The following is an 18,977-nucleotide window of genomic DNA, read 5'->3' on the forward strand; positions in this document are numbered from 1 at the left end:
AGCGGGCTTCACCTAAAATAAGTACAGTGACAGCTCCAGTGCCCACTGCCCATGAGACGTCAGAGGGTGCACACACAAGCTGGGGATGGCATCCCATGCAGAGCCCACAGGAATAGAAGCCTGCGCATCAGATAGAGATAGCCGTGCAGCTGCAGGCTGTGTGTCCCATGGGGTTGTCTGCTTGGACAAGATGTCACAGGGTCAGGGAGACTGGAGGAGGCCTCACTGCACAGAGACTGGACTTTGGCAAAGTTGCTAGACCCTGTGTTCTGCAAAAACCCACACACATCTCTTCTCCAGATGTACAGAACAGGCAAAGTGGATTTCATCTCCATCCACAATTAGGGTCAGGAAGTAACTGTTACAGCTTGGTGGGGGCAGGTGCCAGGATGGGAACCTGAAGCTTAAAGAACTAAATCAACTTACTTTTTACAAAGTAAAACAACTTTACTTTGTAAAGTTTTTTTAAAAATCCCCAAAGACCAGTAATCTCACATTTTTAAAAAAGAAAACAAATTTGAGCTCCTCAACAATTCTTTGGGTCCTAGCTTTTCAGGACTAAGTTTTCTGTTCACCACCCAAACCAGGAGAGCACAGGGCTCCCTTCTCTCCCAACCTTGGGTCTCCAGTTTGCTTGACCATCTGCCTTCTCTTGGTTTACTTCCTCATCATGGTGGCACATGCCTCCAGTGCTTCCTGCCACAGTGACTGCCTAGTAAATGTCCTCACGCTGCTATCTTTGTTTTACCATCACACTTAGTTGGTAACTTGGCTGAATATAGAACTTGAGTTTAGATCTCACTATCCTCGGATTTTGAAGGAATTGCCTCGCTCGTTGTTCCGGTGGTGGATGCTGAGAAATCTCCCTGATTCTTTACATGTTACCTGCCTTTTTCCCTGGGGAAGATTCCAGAATATCCTCATCCCCAGGCTCCAGTTTCCCAGCAGGCTGTAATGCGTATGTGTTTTCAGCTGCAGCAAAGCCATGCCCTACTGTTGGGGGCATCTCTTGATTTTCTTCATTTATTACTTCTCCCTTCCATTCTCTGCTCTCTGTGGGGCTTCTGTTATCCAGCTATGTGGACAGCCTGTCTGCTAGTTTAAACCTGACCTGACCTTTCCTAGTCACTGTGGATCTTGGTCTTTGCTACGGGGACATCTATTTTCCCATAGCAGTAAGAGCTTCATGTCTGCTAAAACGTTTTTAATTCTCAGGAGCACTTGTTTTCTACTTTTTAAAAAAGCAAACTGTTCTTTCTAATGGGTACAGTATTTAACTAACCATTTTTTTTTTAAGAGTAGGAAAATTTACTGGGGAATAGGAATAGCTCCTAAGAGACAGCAGGGGTCCCGAATGGGTTGCCCTAACTAACCATTTCAGTTCTTGTCTTTCATGTGAGTTTCCCTAAGTGCCGGTGACCCTGGCCATGTGTTGCCATGGAGGAGAGAAGCTCCTGGGCTCCTGGCTCTCCTGAGGGTCTGCGCTGCTCCCTCAGTTTAAATCTGTCCTGATCTTCAGAAACCATACTGCAAGCAAGGTCACCAATTGCCCGTGCCTCTTCCATAGCTGTGAGCCAGAGAAGCCAGCATCTCCAACACAGCAGGGGAACGGCCCTGACACCGGAGCCGGTCAGGGCCTGTGTCAGGACACCGCGCGGGGTGTGGCTCAGATAAGTGTGCGCCCAGCTCACACCAGCTTCCATACCCAATGCCAGGAAAAGTGTGAGGGTGGTGGAGAGGGTATGGCAAAGAGATGAGGGCAGGAGGGACTTACAGTGGCACTGCACAGGGGAGGAAGTCAGGCGCCCACTGTGCATGGTGGAGTCCGGGTGCGTCTGGACAGGTGTAGAGGGCGCTGGCCTTGAGGGCACCCAGAGGCAAGAGCTTCGGAGTTCACAAAGTTGGGGGTGGCGGTCTGGAGAAGGTGCCGTTCTTGGAGGGAACATGGTAGCTCTCTTTGATGGCACAGTGAAGGAAGGAAGCAAGAGTCCCAGAAAGAGAAAAGCACAGAATTGGAGGAGACTCCAGCCTCCCCATTTACCAAACTACCTCATCTAACACAGCGGCAGCTTTGGAAACGCCGCTTTGTGTCCACCAGCAGAACACACGGACTTGGGCCTGGTGAGCCACAAAGCCACCTCGCCCTGCCTGCAGAGACCCGACTGCTTGTGCAAGACAAGGAAAACACCTTTCCAAAATGAGCAAAAAGGGAAGACAATGTCTGTAAATACAAAATGAGAATCAGTGACAGCTGACGAAAATTGTGAACCATAAGGCAGAAGAACACTAACAATATTCAATCTCAAGTCAGAAAAGAAATTTAAAAAGGCAAAATTATTTCAAACAGATTCAGCTACAAGATGCTCAAGGAAGAATAAAGATCTTTTTTTTGAGACAGGGTCTCGATGTATAGTTCAGGCTGGCCTTGAACTCACTGTGTAGCCCAGGCTGACCTCAAACTCATGGCAACACCCCTGCCTCAGCCTCCTGAGTGCTGGGACTACAGGTGTGTGCCACCACACCTGGCCAGAGATTCAACTTTAAATATAGTGAACAGCATGGAAAAGAAACAATGAGAACAAAATAGTTGGGCTGGGTTAGGAAGCAGAACAGACACGTGTACACTGTGAGAAGCCTCCGTGGTGATCTACACACGCAGAAATGTTGATGTTTCCTCTCAGGTCAAGAGGCTGGATGGACTCTTGGCTGCAGATCCCACCACGGGGACATGTATGTGTTTGGTGTTAAGACTATAACTACAGGGGCAACCACTTTCTGGACCCCTTCTGTCCCTCTTAGGAGCTTGCTTTCTTCTCTCTTTTTTTTTTTTTTTTGTCTTTCTGAGACAGGGTCTCACTATGCAGTTCAGGCTGGCCTTGAGCTCACTTTGTAGCCCAGGCTGGTCTCCAACTTGTGATGATCCTCCTGCCTCAGCCTCCCGAGTGCTGGGATGGCAGGTGTGCGCCACCACGCTTGGCTGACAGAAGCCTTCTCTCAATAAACTCTTCCAACTCCTAAAAAAAAAATGTAACTACATCAATCTTGGTTCATCTTTATAAATGAAACCATTTAGATATGTTTGTATGTATGCATGTGAATTTATGGAGCTATTTTATACATTAAAAAAACGAATCATTTGAAAAAATTGTCTTTCATATAAATAAAGATTTTTGTTTGTTTGTTTTTGTTTTTGAGACAGGGTCTCACTATGCAGTTCAGGCTGGCCTTGAGCTCACTTTGTAGCCCAGGCTGGTCTCAAACTTGCAACGATCCTCCTGCCTCAGCCTCCCAAGTGCTGGGATTACAGGCATGCGCCAGATTTTCATACAGTTTGTAAGGAATGCTTGTAACCTGAAAATGATTTGGTTCTTAGGGTTTCCTAGCTTGAGGTATACCTCCACTCTTAAAGGTACACAGAAGCATCAGTGTTTTTGAATTTGGAATTTAAGAAACACCTTGCATCTTAGTCACTCTCACCAGGAATCTAGAAGGCCCGTGTTGTTCTTTCAGGCCTCTGAGGGAGGGCAAAGGACACTTACGTCCTTCAGATGACCTGGACCGGCCAGAGCACGGAAAGTGTTACAGCTGGGCAGACGAGGAGCAGTGTGACTGAAGGAACTGCAGAGTGCAGCCCTGCCTTGGCGAGCACATTTGTGTCGAGTACACTTGTTTAGCCACATTGTGCGGGGGGTTGTTTCCCTGCATTAGACTGCGATGCTGGTAATCGGAGTGAAGGGTAACATGTGAAAGCCAATGTGGGGAGATGATGGTGCAGAGACCTTCCTGACTTCTGTGTTCTCTCACAGGGTTGAGGTGCTGGCCCAGTCTCCCCCTCCTAGGTTGGTGTCTAGTTGTGTGGGGGCAGGTTTCTCTCCCTTAAGCTTGCTTCACCTTCAAATTTTCAGATTTCGCCCATCAGGAGCGCCACCTGGTGTCCAGGAAGTAGGAGGCAAGTCGGGGCAGGGACAGCAGCTCTGTGTGGCTCTCCACCCTGAGGAAGGTCCTCCTCACGCCTCTTACTTTTGCATCCCAAAAGCTATGTGATGATGGAGTGTGACCGTGTAACTTCCAACGCCAGTGGTAAATTAGACGAAATAAAGGAAGCCAGAGCCAACGTCCACAGAGCATCTTTCCCTAATTTCAGCTCTCCAGTTAACTTTTAACTTAAAACTTGTGTTAAGAATTTCACTTCATCTGGTGGACGTGGGTGATTAGTGACAACAATTTGCATGAAGGCAACACGCCTCAAGGATAAAAATGTTGAGAGCAAGAAGCAAAGCAACCCACTGGCCTTCAGTAAGCACCAGGATCCGCACACCACAAAGACCACAAAAACAGACGCCACACTGCAGGGCCGCCTGGGCGTCGTCTTCCATCAGCTGTTTTACACTGAAACATTTTGATTTATTTAAAAATCCCTTAGGCTTTGGAACAAATACAATCCCTCTGCTTTGGGACAATGGGACGCTATAAGGTTTTTGTTGTAGTATTTTCCCATCCAATTTAGAATTTTTACTTAGGATATGCACTTGCAGTCTACAAAAGCAAAACAAGGTTTTCTAAAGTCTGTTTTGGTGGGGCTGTGCAACGCTGACTTAAAATCACCAGGTTTCTGTAGAACAGTCTGGTCTATCATCTCAAAAGAGGGGCCAGAATCACCAGCTCTGCTATTAAGGTCCTAAGTTTGCTCTAACAGGGAAAAATATAAGCCAATACAAAACCAACTGATGGGGCTGGGGATTTAGCTCAGCGGCACAGCACCTGCCTGGCAAGCACGAGGTCGTGAGTTCGATCCCCGGTACTGGAAAAGAACCAAAAAAACAAAAAACAAAAAAAAAAAACCAACTGATGCAATTTGACTCAGATTTGGAGGGGGTAACCATTCTTAGGGTGTAACTTTTCAACGCAGATCATTTCCCTTGCCAGCTGGCAGGAATCCCACTCATCCCAACCGTGACTCCATGCTGCCCACACCCTCCTCCGTGTCCTCCCTGCTCTTCCCCCACCCAGCCTGCCCAGAGCTTCGCAGCATGTCTGGCTGCCCTGAGTCTTGTCAAGGGAGGACCCGAGTCACCAGGTGCTCTCCATCAGGACTCACACCACGTATGGTTTCTGCCCCAAACTCTTAGCTAGGCTGGTCCTGCCTGCAGTCTTTGTCCCTCTGCCCTGTCGCCCCTTACATCTTATCCACGTTTCCTTTAACAGCATCCAGTCCCTTGGCTGTGTGTGCTCTGTTAGGCCCTTTGCCAGCCTAACTCCATTCACCGATGGCTTGTGCGGGGTCTGCTCCAGGACCGTCCCCTGCTGTGCTGGACCACACAATGGTCTGTCCTCAGGCTCTTCCACAGCAAAAGGCAGAAACCCTTGTCACAGTGCTCACCAAACCACTCATCAGCCCATCCCCCCAGCCAGGCTGGCTGTCACAGTCCCGAAAGATGATACACTTCACAGACTCAAAACTTTGTGTAGTTTTACTAAAAATGCACTTTATTGCACTTGTTAAACTGATAAACATTAACAGTATATATTCAAAAATACATGTATTTTAATAGCCATTTATAAACATACATTTCTTTAACTGTATGTTTTAAGAAATATCAAAACTTCTAAAATCCAACCACACAGGCTAAAAACAATGTTAAGGATGCTGAACTACTGGAAATGCTCACACACAGCTAGGAGGACTGTAAACCAGCAGTGTTTACTAAAGCTACACAGATACGCCCTGTGAGCCAGCAAGCCGACCCTGAGTACACACCCAACTGAAGGACCTTAAGGGATGTTCTAGTTTTCTTCCTAAAAGCTCCAAACTGAAAACAATTTAAATGTTCATTAATATTACAATGGATGAAAACATTCTATATTTACACAAACACTACAGAGCAATGAAAGTGAACACATACAGCAACAAAGAAACTTTATGAAGTTTGAAAAATACGCTAAAACTAATTTTTGGTAACAGATGAAAAGAGAGGTGGCCTTGGGGGTGGTGAGTGTGGTGGACACTGGCCAGAAAAAAAGCAACCACAGGAAGTCTCCCGGAGCAGGAGAAGTTTTACTTTTTAAGTTATACAGTAAATGTTATGCAAGCTTACTCTGACCTACACTCAAGACTTGTGCACCTCACCGTGTATAACTTGTATCCCAACAACAAAAACGAAAACTGAACAGCTAAGGCTCTGGTGCATAGGACAGCTATGGGACAAGAAGTAAATGGATACACATACCTTGTCCCTCTGCTGGCATACAGAAAAGAACATCTGCATTTGCAAAGAGTAAATTCTTACGGGCACAAATGGTATTCCTTTATTATAATGGTCTCAATTTTGGCTGAAGGCTTGAAATACTGTTTGGCAGATATTTTCAAACCCTATGAAATAGGCAATTTTGTTGTTACACATACCAGTCACTTGCCAACACTGAGCTTTAACCACTCAGTTTGCGGAACAGAGAAAACTAAATAAAATACAGAATGTGGCCTACAAAATTATAATAGCTATTTGTCATTAGTAATACTCCAAAAGACATTTACTTTACTATATTCCTTATCTACTTTAACCTAAAATTTGCTGCCACCTCTAGTAAAGGTAGAACAGAGAAAATTCTTTGAAATATAGAGAATTTATTTCCTAAGCTTTTTGGGAAAAAAACTGGAAAAACAAAAACCTTGAATAAAACAACTGCTCCATTTTGCACTCCAAATTGTTTTTGGTAAGTCTGACAATGTGAAGATGAACATCTGTCCAGGGAATGTGATACTCCTGATAAAAGTTCTATAAACAGAATTACCCATGCAGAATAAACCCTGGCTTACAGTGCAAGTAAGGCAAGAGTGAATGCAGCACCCTGAGCTGTAAAAAACATTTTTTTTAAATGGGGCTTATGTTGTTCAGGCTGATGTCAAACTCAAGAGCTTAAGCAATCCTCTCATGTCAGCCCCCTGGCAGCTGGGACCTCAGGGGTGCCACCATATCCAGCTGGAGATGTAAAGTACTGTTAACTACAATCTCACATATGTATAAATAAAATAGAATGTCCCGTGCTGGCTGTGTGAACTACATCCTGACGTTCAGCGTAGTGTCAACCAGAACCTCTCTACCAGTTGGCCATTTATTTGATTTACTTGTGAGAAAATACAGGCACCAGATGAGATTCGTTTGTTTTTCAGACTTCAGCTGTTGACACCGACAGCACTACCTTCCAGGCACTGGTCCAGGTGCTCATTAATCTGTGACTCCACAACTTCACCCTGACACACTGGACAGCTGACCAGCTGGCTCTGAATGCAGAAGCTGCTGGAACTCGGAGCTGTAGCCGCGGCGTGTGAAGTGCTATCTGACTCACTGCCATCACTTTGTAGTTGTTCTTTCTTCACAAAAAAGGTGTCAGAAGTGGTCTTATCTTCTAGCCTGGGTCGTTTGCCTGGGAACTTGTCTTTGGACCCATTCCCATACTGGGATGCAGTTACAGATACCGAGGCCATCACTTTGGAGGGATTTCTCAACGGAGTCTTAGAAGATGGAACCCTCCTCTGAGAACTAGAAGAGACTGAGTGTTTAGTGATGTCACCGACAGTCCTATTTTTTGATAGGGATCCGCTTACACTTCTGAAAGCCTTTTGGTTGGCAACTGAGACTCTGGGAAAGTAGCTGCTTAGGACACTTTGGTGCACAGGAGGAAATAGATGAGATTTTTTACTTGAACCATTCTGTTTGAATTTCGCTTCAGGGCTAGAATCAGGTCTTACAGCATCTGCTGAATGGTCCTGACTAAAAAGATCTTGGGATTCACTGATGGCATGTGAGGCAATCGATTTCCCAGATGAAGGTGGACTCCTCACCTCTCCTAGAACATACCCTTTCCCACTGAAAGGGATTAGTGGCTGAGGCTCTCCTTTACTGGGGTTATCTGCAAAAGAAGCAAGTAAGACTTTCCTTGATTCAGCATTAATGCAATAACAAACATTAAGTAATGCAAAGTCCTCTCAACATGAAGAAATTATTTCATTCTAACTTGGACCCGTGTAATAATTACCTATCAATGGGAAAAGGTCATCTTGGAAAGTCAGATCTCTGATGTTGAGAGAATAAGAGTTCTCTCATTTAGATAAAAAAAAAAACCTATCATGCCAAAAAACAATACCCAAGAAACAATGACCACCCCCAAAATGGCTTCCTCTCCTCTATATTTATAAACTCCAGAAAGGAAAAGTCTGCTACCCTACTGTCTTTCCTCCTATTCACAGAACAAGACCCAGCTCCCACACTGAAGTTTCTCCAGCTGACTGTAGTAGGCATTTCAGATTTGGGAAATACAGCTTGTGCTCACGGGTCCTACCACACCAAACAACACTTCCTAAGGGACAGAACATCAACTATATCAACCTGTTATTTCCTCAAAAGACGGTGACTCTGAGCTCCACAGGAGAAAGGAAGATCCTAAAGATGAAATACTAACAAATATATGTCACATCCCTTCCCATTCTCCTCCCAGTGAGGACATGCACTGAATCCAACCAACTGGAAGAAGTGTAGTTAGGACTTACATTCTAGGCATTATCTGAATTGCTGTTTTGTATCTCTTTGCTGTTTCCTAACTACTCAGCGAAGCTGAGACAGCAAAAGGAACTCTACCTCAAATACTGTGATGGAAACTTTCTTTTACTTCTATATAAAGCAAAGTGTATTTTCCTAGCCTTATTTCCTAGACAACATTCATGAAATGCAGCTTTCTATTAAAGCTACACTTGAGTATTTCTATACTGCAAACAGCTCTCAGGCTTACGCTGATGCCAGTTCTCTAAAGGACATTCTGTTTACACTGGCTGTGGCCATGGAAAAGACAGAAGAGTGTGTGCAAAGGTACCTTTACTCTCCACTGTTGGCACGGGCTGCTTCTGTGGTTTTGTCTTTCCTTTTCCTTTCTTTGAGTAATTTTCTGGCTCCTTGATTTTTATGTAAGTGCCGCCACAGGTTTTCTGGTGCTCAGCCCACCAGTAGTCATGTGCAGAGGGTGCCCTGTTGGTGGCACGTTTCACATAGCCGTAATATGGCTGTCTATACTGACACGGCCCGTTGCAGCGCCACCAGTGTCGGCGGTACTCCTCCACCTCATCGTGAAACGTGTGGTACACCTGGGCAGAGCGGGAAGTTTCCGCATTCAGTAAGCAAGTTAGCAATTTTAAGGGCAACACTTCACATAAGCAGTCTTTTTTGTAACTTCCCACTTCCCAGAGATTTCTGGAAAGCTCCATTTTGGGGAAAGAAAGCTAATGTATTTAAAAGTTCAGAAGTCCATTTTAATGGGAAACAGTAGCAGTTAATTAAATACTTCCTAAACTGTGTAAAGACAGAATGTGAGAAAATTTTTTGAAAAAAAAATAAAGCCACAAAAACTCTATAAATGGTAAATGCTTCAGAAATAAAATATTAAAATGATCAAAACTTAGGACAGAGACAAAGTTGGGTTTTTTGGTTTTTTTTTCCAGTACCGGGAATCGAACTCACGACCTTGCACTTGTCAGGCAGGCGCTGTGCCACTGAGCTTAAATCCCCAGCCCTGAGACAAAGTTTAATACAACACTGTAAGGACCATTCTCTAGTTGGTGATACAGCTCAGTGATGGAGTGGTTGCCTCCTGTATGTAAAGCCCTAGGTTTGATCCTGGCACTGAAAATTAAAAAAAAAAAAGAGAGAGAAAATGAAAAGAATCATTCCTACTGCAACACTGAAAACTTCCCCAGCAGTAATAGCTCTAAAGGACCAAACTCCTCCTGTCAACACCTGACCTGACACACGTTTGCCAGTGAAGCCTCTACTGCGCTCCCTCCCCGTAGTCTAAAGCTCTGCCTGTGTCTCCACCGTGAGCTTTCGGTAGGAATACTGTTGCTGTTCATGACTGTTTCTCTTAACAGAACTTGGGTGTTTTCATTTTGGGATACCAGTGATCACGGCTGGCATGGGGAACATATCTGCTGACTGAGTGACTAAAAGCACTACTTACCAAGTCAAAGTTTGAATAAGCTTTCCAGTTTTTATGTGACGTGCTTTCTAAGTCTAGATGATGTCTTACTTAGAACCTGAGCAAAAACCAATAAAGAAAAAGTTCTGGCCAGCAAGAGCCAGCCCCCCTAAGCACCTCAGCAGTGAGGCCTGCAGAAGACTTGAGAATTACTCCTGTTGGGCTGCAGCGCAGTGAAGAGCTCGTGCTCAGCATGCATGGGGGCTGAGGTTCAACCTCCAGCACTGCAATTACAAAAACCTCTGCTCTTAAATGACTATGTGGCACCTTCTTATCTTCTCAGTGGAATACTCATTTTTATCCTATTGGTATAAAAACAAGGAGCATCTATATACATAATTTTCATAACCAGAAAGCTTTCACTTTCTAGCAAGGGCTGCTCACTCCACAATGCCCCCCAAATAAAAACACAGACACCCAAATCGAAAGACTATATCCTCTTCCAACCACGCAGTGGGAAGTATGCCAGGGCAGTGTTTCAGTGAATTTAATTAGTGCTCAGGCTGCACAAAAACGTTTTGGGTGTTTCTCCTTTAATTCTATCTCCTCACAAGGATCCTGCAGAGAGGTCCTGTTATTGTTATTACCCGCAGCTGCAGGTAAGATAAGGTGGAGATGCACTGGGTAGATCCAGGATAATCACCCATGGAGCAAGGTAGCATATGAACCCTAGCAACCTGTCATCTCAGTTTCTTAACCCTGAGCTTTGCCACCTCCTATGACTATGCAGAGACAGTAATCAAAGACTTCTGATGGACAGAATGACATGGGAAATGGCAGCAGAATACAGGATGGATTCAAGGAGACTACAGTAAGGAAATCAAGCGGAAAAGGTGTCATGAGAGCCCAGTACTGTAGGCCTGAAATTTTTTTTGGTACTGGAAATCGCACTCAGGACCTTGCGCTTACTAGGCAGTGCTGTGTCACTGAGCTATATCCCCAGCCCAGGCCTGAATTAACTATGCCTACAATGTTGACCTAGAGGAGGTTAGAGGCCTCAGAGATACTGCTGGATCTACTGTTGTAATGTATGGGCCTGAAAACCTAATTAGCTTCCTTACGCTTCTTGCTCACTGCTGAAAATTCTTGAAGTTATTCCCAAAGGTGTTTTTACCCTCCTCCCCACAAGTACTGGGTTCAAACCTGGAGGGCTCTGCCACTGAGCTACAACCCCAACCATTTTTATTATATATGTACTTTTTCCTTTTCTTTCTTTTTTACAGTGTTGGGGATGGAAACCTGGGGCCTTCACACTGAGCTACAATTCCAGCCCTTTGTTTATTTTGAGACAGACTTCCATTGTCTAGGCAGGCCTCAAACTAGCAATCTTCCTGCATTAGCCTCTGAAGTAGCCAGGATTACAGGTATGAGCCACTGTGCACAGCAAGTTCACTATTTTTATTTAAATCTCAGAAATTACTGAATAAATAACTAGTAAATACCATAAACGTCTGCGACTTTATATACCGTAATATTGGCTCCAGTCAGGCAGTTGATGCGATGCATATGTTTACAAAACTCTGGACCATGTCCTTCCCGGTCTTTATCATTATTAGTGATAAATAAATAGGCATGTATCATTTCATGCAAGAGAGTCTGAAACAGAAAACAATTTTGTTATAGCACTTCTGAAAATAAGAATTCATTTTATTACTCTAAGAACTTTGCAAATACACGAAGCTCTGCAGATTCTGAATAAACAACTCCCTGTTCCTAGAAGACCTTTTTGAGTACAAAGCAAAATTCAAAAGATCAAACTCCCTAAAAACGTTATAATTCTGATGGAAAAAACACCGTAAGTAAAAAAGATGAACTCAGACAACTATATGGCAACATCTATCGTAGGCTATTAATTCTGAATGTATTATAAAAAGCTCCAAATGTTAAAGGAAAATAATAAACAGTTTTAAAGTAGGGGATAGGTGGGTGCCATGGCATACACCTGTACTTTCAGCTACCTGGGAGGCTAAGGCAGGAAGATGATTTGAGCCCAGGAGTTCATGGACAGCCTGGAAAACACAGAAAGACCCTGACTCCTACAAAAAGATAAGCCAGGCGTGGTAAGGCACTCATATAATCCCAGCACTCTGGGAGGATAAGTGGAAATCTCATAAATTCAAGCTTAGCCTGGGGAAGTTAGTGACTTACCCTGTATCAAAATAAAAAATAAAAAGTGTAGGATACAGCACAGTAGGTTCAATCCCTTGTACCACAACAATAAATAAAGTTAACTTAAAATGTCCTACAGTTCACAGAAAAAGAAGTATAAACTGTGGGACACCAGAGGAAGATTAAATCTCCCCCCCCCCCTTTTTTGAAACAGGGTCTCACTATGCAGTTCAGACTGGCCTTGAACTCCCAACGATCCTCCTGTCTCAGCCTCCCAAGTGCTGGGATCATAGGCATACGCCACCACACCTGGCTGGAAGATTAAGTCTTAATTGGCCCCCACTGTGAGCACAAAAGAGAAAGTTCATACAGCTGAGCTTAAGTTGTTTACCTGAGAGTGTTCCAAAAGGACAATGGAAGGCAACTGAACCTTGTGTTACTTTAACTGCTTGCACCCAAGTCTGGTATAACAAAAGGGAGGAAATGGAGCTCCTCTGCCCTAGAAGCAAGAGCCCCCTGGCTGCTGGAATGTTAAACTGACTCTCCATCATTCATCCTCATTCACCCTCGGGTCAGGGAAACAAACTAGTAGCCGGAATAGATCCCTGCAAGCAGTGCCTGGGTGGGGAAGACTCACAGAAGTGGGCTGGTTCCCCACGGGCGGTGCCTGGAAAAAGGACTTGGGGACCAGTGGAGCAGGCCGGTCTCTGACAACAAATCACCCATAAATATATTAAAATGCTCAATGTCATTTAAAAAAAAAGAGAAAGCCATGTTAAAATACTAGGACACTATTTCTTGTTCATCAAGAATGGTAAAACTGGAGTGTGATACTGTTAACAAAACTAAGGGAAAATAAATATTTGCATATACTGCTGGTGGAAGTGCAAAATGGCACAACCCCTATGGAAAACTTCACAGCACTTACCAAAATTACAAATACATTTACCACATTATGCTAGCAATCCCTAGACAAGCATGAAAGGCGTACGTACTGGTGCATTCACTGTGGCATTGTTTATAAAAGTAAAAAATTACGAACACTTCAAGTGTTTACCAACAGAACACTGGCTGAATGTACATCCACAAACCAGAATTCAACACAGCCATAAAAAGAATAAAAAAGATCTCTAGGAGCTGGCCATGGTGGTGCACAACTGTAATCCCAGCACTTGGGAGGCTGAGGCAGAAGGATGGCCGTGAGTTCAAGGCCAGCCTGCTCTACATAGTGAGTTCAAGATTAGCCTGGGCTACATAGCAAGATCTGTCTCAACTGTCCCCACCTCCAAGAAAAGATCTCTAGGAAAGGATTTGGAGAAGGCTACAGAGTGTACTGTTTTTTTGTTGTTGTTGTTTTGTTTTTGTCTTTTTGAGACAGGGTCTCGTTATGCAGTTCAGGCTGGCCTTGAGCTCACACTGTAGCTCAGGCTGGCCTCAAACTCGCAACGATCCTCCTGCCTCAGCCTCCTGAGTGCTAGGATTACAGGGCACGCGCCACCACGCCTGGCCCCCAGAGTGTACTGTTTTAATGAAAAGGACAAAGCACATAGCATTCTGTATAAGAAATGTGGTATAGGAAATGGGAATGAAAGTAGATATAAATATTTGCAAAGCAGAAAAATCAAAGAAAAACTAATAATTCCTATAATAGGTAGAGAGAATAGAGAAAGACAGGTATAGAATAAGATTTCTCTGTATATTTCCCTTCTACAGTTTTTTGAGTTTTGAATCATGCAAAAATTTAAGAAAATAAAAACAGTCACTCCACATGTTTATGTGAGAAATTAACAAATGCTCTTAAGGTTTCTACAGTTTTTGTTCCAAAAATGTATGAATAGTGTCTTTTTGAAAAATGAAAAATAGGCTGAAGGTGTAGGAGCTCACTGGCAGAGTGCCTGGCTAACATTCCCAAGGCCCTGGATTCCATCTCCAGCACAAACAAACCGAAAAGATCTTCAAAAGCATGTACTTTCTGTAATTCTCAATAATATGTATGTGTACATATGTACTAGGGATTGAAGCCAGGTCCCCATACATGCTAAGCAAAGCCCTCTATCACTGAGCTATATCTCTGGTCCTTTTAATTGCAATAGGGTCTCATTAAGTTGTCTGGGTGCCCTCAAATTTTAACTCTCCTATCTCAGCCTCCCTAGTAGCTGCCACTGTAGTCATGCACCATCACACCAGGCTCCTATAACTGCTACCATCATCAACAGTTTTTTTAAAAAGTATTTCTGGGGCTGAGGATGTAGTTCAGTGGACAAGCCTAGCAGGGATGAGGCCCTGGGTTCAATCCCCAACAGTGGCCTAAAAATAAAGAAATAAAGGAATTTCCATCAGAAGAACAAGACTGGCAGATTGGCATTCATAAATTTAGCCCTTGGGGGAAAGGACAAAAGAAGGGAAAATAAAACACACACACACACACACACACACACACACACACACACGATAACGAAGATAACTGTACTACTAGTTTCTATTAGTTCACTGAAAGGAACAGTGCTTATATTGTTGATCAATTTTGCATGCCTGTATCTGATAATCTGAGCAACTACTCTGCAGATAACAGTATGCAATATAATAAGCATTGTTAATTTCCTATGATCTTGTTTTGAAATTCTGTATTGTTTCTATTTTTTTTCTCTCTTTAAAATAAAATAAAAATAGCAAAATTTTTATACCTACCAGTGCCCACATTAAGGCTACATTCAAGACTCTCGACAGCATACCTGTTTCCTATGACGCTTGTATCTGGTCAAAAATACTGGCTTCTGGTTCTAAACATGCTGCAAGTTTTCTGACCTTGCTGTTGTTCAAGTTGCTCTTATTCCTCCCACCAAGAATACTCTCCTCTCATAGCCCTACTTGTTAGGAGTCCAATGGGTCTCTAGGCCTCACCTCTTTTGATTCAATTGGCAGGAGCAATAGTTACAGGCCAGGAGACAAAGCTCAGCAGCAGTGAGGAAAACTAAGAAGCAACGACTACTAATTAAGCATGAAATCTGGGACGGGTTATAACTTGCTCCTCACTCCTGAAATAGGATGTCCTAATTTTCAGGACTACGGCGAAAGCTATAGTAGAGCTAGTCCAAACTCTGGCACAGAAAAGGTGCTCAATAAAGAATGAATGGTAGGAGTCTTGGTGGTGGTAGCCATCATAATGTCTGAATTTATAAAGCTTTTCTTGACTTCCTAAACCAGAGAAACAGTCTTTTCCTTTCGTGAATCTCATTTTTAAAGATTCAGTTAATACTTTACGGACCAGAGTTTCCCTCCTGTTCTTGTCTGATTTGATACTTCAACTTCCTGCCAGTAGGAAATGCTCTCTTGAAACCACTACCATACACTTCCATTCTCTCAACCACTACTTAAAAAAAAAAAATTGAGCCGGGTATGATGGTGCACACACCTGTAATCCCAGCACTCAGGAGGGTGAAGTAGGGCTATGGCCACAACTTCGAGGCCAGCCTAGACTACACTGTGAGACCCTTTCTCAAAAAAATTGCTCACATGCTTAATCAGTACATATTCTTTAGGTAACTCCTCACCTATTAAGGCTCCTTGTAAGGCTGATTTGGTTAATCATGTTTAATTTTTTTTTTATGTATACTATTTTTGTGTATTCATCAAATTACTAATATTGTACTCATGATACAATTTGAATTGTTGGTCATGATTGTTGACTATTTCTTTTTCTTTCTGTTAATTTACTTGTATGCTCTAGGTACCTTTTTTTTGTAGCGGGAATCGAACTCAGGGCCATTTGCTCTATGTACTTAAAACCTGTTATTAGTACTTACTTTTAGGGTCATTGTATATTTTTGTTCAATAGTTTCAAGTTGTTAAAAAATCCCACTTTTTTTTTTTCTAGTATAATTTCTTTTCCTTGAAGTTATCTGGTCTTATACTAATAAAGATGCAGTAGCTTTCTACTGTGTTGGGTTGATACGCATTTTCTATCCCTTCAAATCTAACACACATGTCTTTGTTGTAAGTATGCTTCTTTTAACCTCATATATCAAATGAGTCTCTAACAAAATAGTCACCCACATTTAATATAATTACTCTTCATGTCTACATTCTTCTTTAGGTCATGTTGGCTTTTTTATTCCTTTTTTCTCATTAATCAAATGTTTCCATTGTATCATTTTACACTCAGTATCTTCTTACTCTTTTTAAATTGTAGTATAAAACATGTAACATAAAATTACCACCACAACCACTTTCTTTTCTCAGGAGATGGGATGCACTATTGCTGGAGGTATTGTAACACCAAGTCACTTCATGGAGTACTGAAAGCAGGCTCTAATTCTACCTTTCTGCTTCAAAATTCCATTTAACATACTGCCCTCGGAAAGAGCACATACCAACACAGTCGACTGATCAGAACAGATACGGCACCTGATTTTAACCAAAGGCTGATCTACCATCCCTATGGTGTCCTGTGAACATTTTTCAAGGGACAGAACTGAGGCAGGACAAGTCACACCGGATGCACCTTAGGGACTTTCGGTTTATCTACTAAACCCAATCTGAAGTAAACCAGCAGTTCCTTCTGACTCACTGTGCTAGCAAGAGTGACCACAGCGCTACACTGAAGTGTACTTCCAGGACAACTTCGATGCCAGCTCAGACAGGTGTCCTGGGAGGGCAGCAGTGTGGTGGTCAAACAGTGGATAATCCAAATTTGTGTATGTCAGTGGAAACACTCAGATCCTAAGTTCTTCTCTGCATCTAAATATGTAACTTAAGTAGATTACTTAACCACTCTGAACCTTAATTTCCGCATCTGTAAAGAATGAAAATAACCCTAACCCACACTGGACATAAACATAGCTAACGTAAAGATCAAACAAGATAATATACCTGACAGCCTTTCTTAACTATCCAGCATTATAAATATACAAGGTTTATTATTTGCTCCACAATTCAAGCCTGCATTATGGGAAAAGCAATTTTTAAAAAACACAACAGTTAGTTCACAGAAGACTAAATTACTGAGCTAAGAATCAAACTTGCACAAACAATACCTCTACAAGATCTTTTCTTGGTCTGAACTTTAAAAGGGGTTCACTGACACGGATGGAACACATTCCCCCACTGCCTTCATAGCAGCAAATCCCAGCACACCTGGAAAACAGTTACAACAATGTGTTACATTTACCAAATACACATGAATGGGAAACATAAAAGAGCAAATCCTTACTCCTCCTTTGGCAATTCACACGAAGAGAATCCTGCCAGCATACGGCTTTCTTTTTTCCTTAGTGGGAACTGAACCTAGGGCCTTTGCACTGAACTACATCCCCAGCTTTTTTTTTTTGGAGATAGGGTCTTGCTAAGTCTCTAAATTGCCCAAGCTGCCAAGCTGGGGTCAACCTGTGATCCTCCTGCCTAAACCTCCCAGAGTGCTGGGACTACAGGAGTGCTGATAGCTTTCTTAAGGATCCATTCTCTTGGGAGCAGAACTTGCACTGCACCCCAGTCGGGACTGTTGCCACTGTTGTGGCTTCTCTTACCCTAATGGCTGCAATGCCCAAAGAAGACAGTCACCTCAGGGACCCACTCTCCTCCCCAGCCACCGTCAGCACGTGGCAAAACCATCACAGCTGTAGTAGCGCACCTGTATGACGACCTGTACTCTAAAATTTGATAGCCCATCTTAACTTGCCTGACTGTAGGTTGTTCTGTATAAATTCAAACCAAGCCTCATGTGTCACCAAATAACCACACATTAATTTCAACTCCTATTTCGGGGCATGTTATTTTAAATTAGGAGTTCGCAAACTCAAGAGGATAGAAAGGGGACCCTACTCTTAGGGCATCCTCGCTGAGGGTCCCTCAGTCCAGCACACTCTTGGGGCTGGGTCCTAAGGCTCAGGTGCACACGTCTTGAGGGACTTCGGGTCCTGGCACTCTCGGGACCAGGTCCTAAGAGTCAGGTCCACTGGTTCTAGGGAACCTCAATTCTGGCACTCTCCAGGTAGGGTTCTAGGAGTAAGGTCCATAGTTCGGAGGTCCCTGGGGCCTGGTCCCCTTGGGCAGGGTCCCAGGAATCAGGTCCACAGGCCCTGAGGAATCCTGTCCTCGCACCCTCGGGGTCAGGCCCTAAGAGCAGGTCTACACGTCCCGAGCGACTCTAGGTCCTGGCACTCTTGGCGCAGGATCCTAGGGATTAGAGCCACTCATTCTTGGGGACGCCGAGTCCAGCGCGCTCCTCGCGCGGTGTCCTGGGGTCAGGTCCTCAGGGCACCTGGGGTTCCTCCCTCTCGCAGCCCCGGGGAAAAGAGGTGGGGCACCAACGGCCGGCGTTCTGGCCTGGGGGCGGCGTGCAGGCGCACTCACAGCGTCATGCGCGCGCTCCACTTCACCTCCACCGCCTCCAGCCGACCCCAGAAAAAGCTGTCGTTGAACTGCATGAACAGGGCCTGCAGGTCTGGGGTGGGGTCCACCAGCTCCCACGACGCGTCCACCAACGACAGGGTCTCCCGCGCTGCGCGCTTGGCGGCCCGCGCGTCCCACTCTTCCTGCAGCCGCAGCGCGACGATCAGGTCCTCCTCCATCGCTCTGCCCAGTCCCCCTCGGACCCTCGGCGACACCGGTTTCACGAGGCCTTGGGCCCGTCTTCACAGCGAGCGCGGGCTCGTCCCGAACTCCGCGGCAGGATGCGGAGCTTCGTAGCTAAAAGTAGCACGACGGCGCCCGCGGACAACAGCCGAGTAGGGTCTCACAGAGTCGGTCACCCGCTTCCGTCGCTGATCACGCCCCGCCTATGCGCAGAGTCCAGCTCGCCCCTACTTCCGCAGTGATGCGCACGCGCCTTAGTCCGTTAGCGTTTCTGCGCA

General features: G+C 44.3%; 1 protein-coding gene across 5 annotated transcripts; it reads right to left on the reverse strand.

The window, feature by feature from the left end:
- Positions 1-5,464: 5,464 nt before the first annotated feature.
- Sprtn (SprT-like N-terminal domain) lies at positions 5,465-18,920 on the reverse strand. 5 transcript variants are annotated; one of them, XM_013504683.1, is made up of 5 exons: positions 18,478-18,920; positions 17,163-17,262; positions 11,488-11,616; positions 8,866-9,133; positions 5,465-7,929 (listed from the first exon to the last, which is right to left on the reverse strand). In XM_013504683.1, exons 1-5 carry the CDS (start codon positions 18,693-18,695, stop codon positions 7,172-7,174), a joined length of 1,473 nt encoding a protein of 490 aa, XP_013360137.1. In that variant the 5' UTR covers positions 18,696-18,920; the 3' UTR covers positions 5,465-7,171. The 5 variants fall into 5 exon arrangements, with proteins under 5 accessions (XP_013360137.1, XP_005405028.1, XP_013360139.1 ...); XM_005404971.2 differs by having other exon boundaries at positions 5,465-7,908; positions 18,478-18,918; XM_013504685.1 differs by lacking the exon at positions 18,478-18,920 and adding an exon at positions 17,947-18,451.
- Between the last annotated feature and the right edge of the window lie 57 nt (positions 18,921-18,977).

The sequence above is a fragment of the Chinchilla lanigera genome, unplaced genomic scaffold (genome assembly GCF_000276665.1).
Source record: "Chinchilla lanigera isolate Chin_1 unplaced genomic scaffold, ChiLan1.0 scaffold00091, whole genome shotgun sequence".
NCBI classification, from domain to species: Eukaryota; Metazoa; Chordata; class Mammalia; order Rodentia; family Chinchillidae; genus Chinchilla; species Chinchilla lanigera.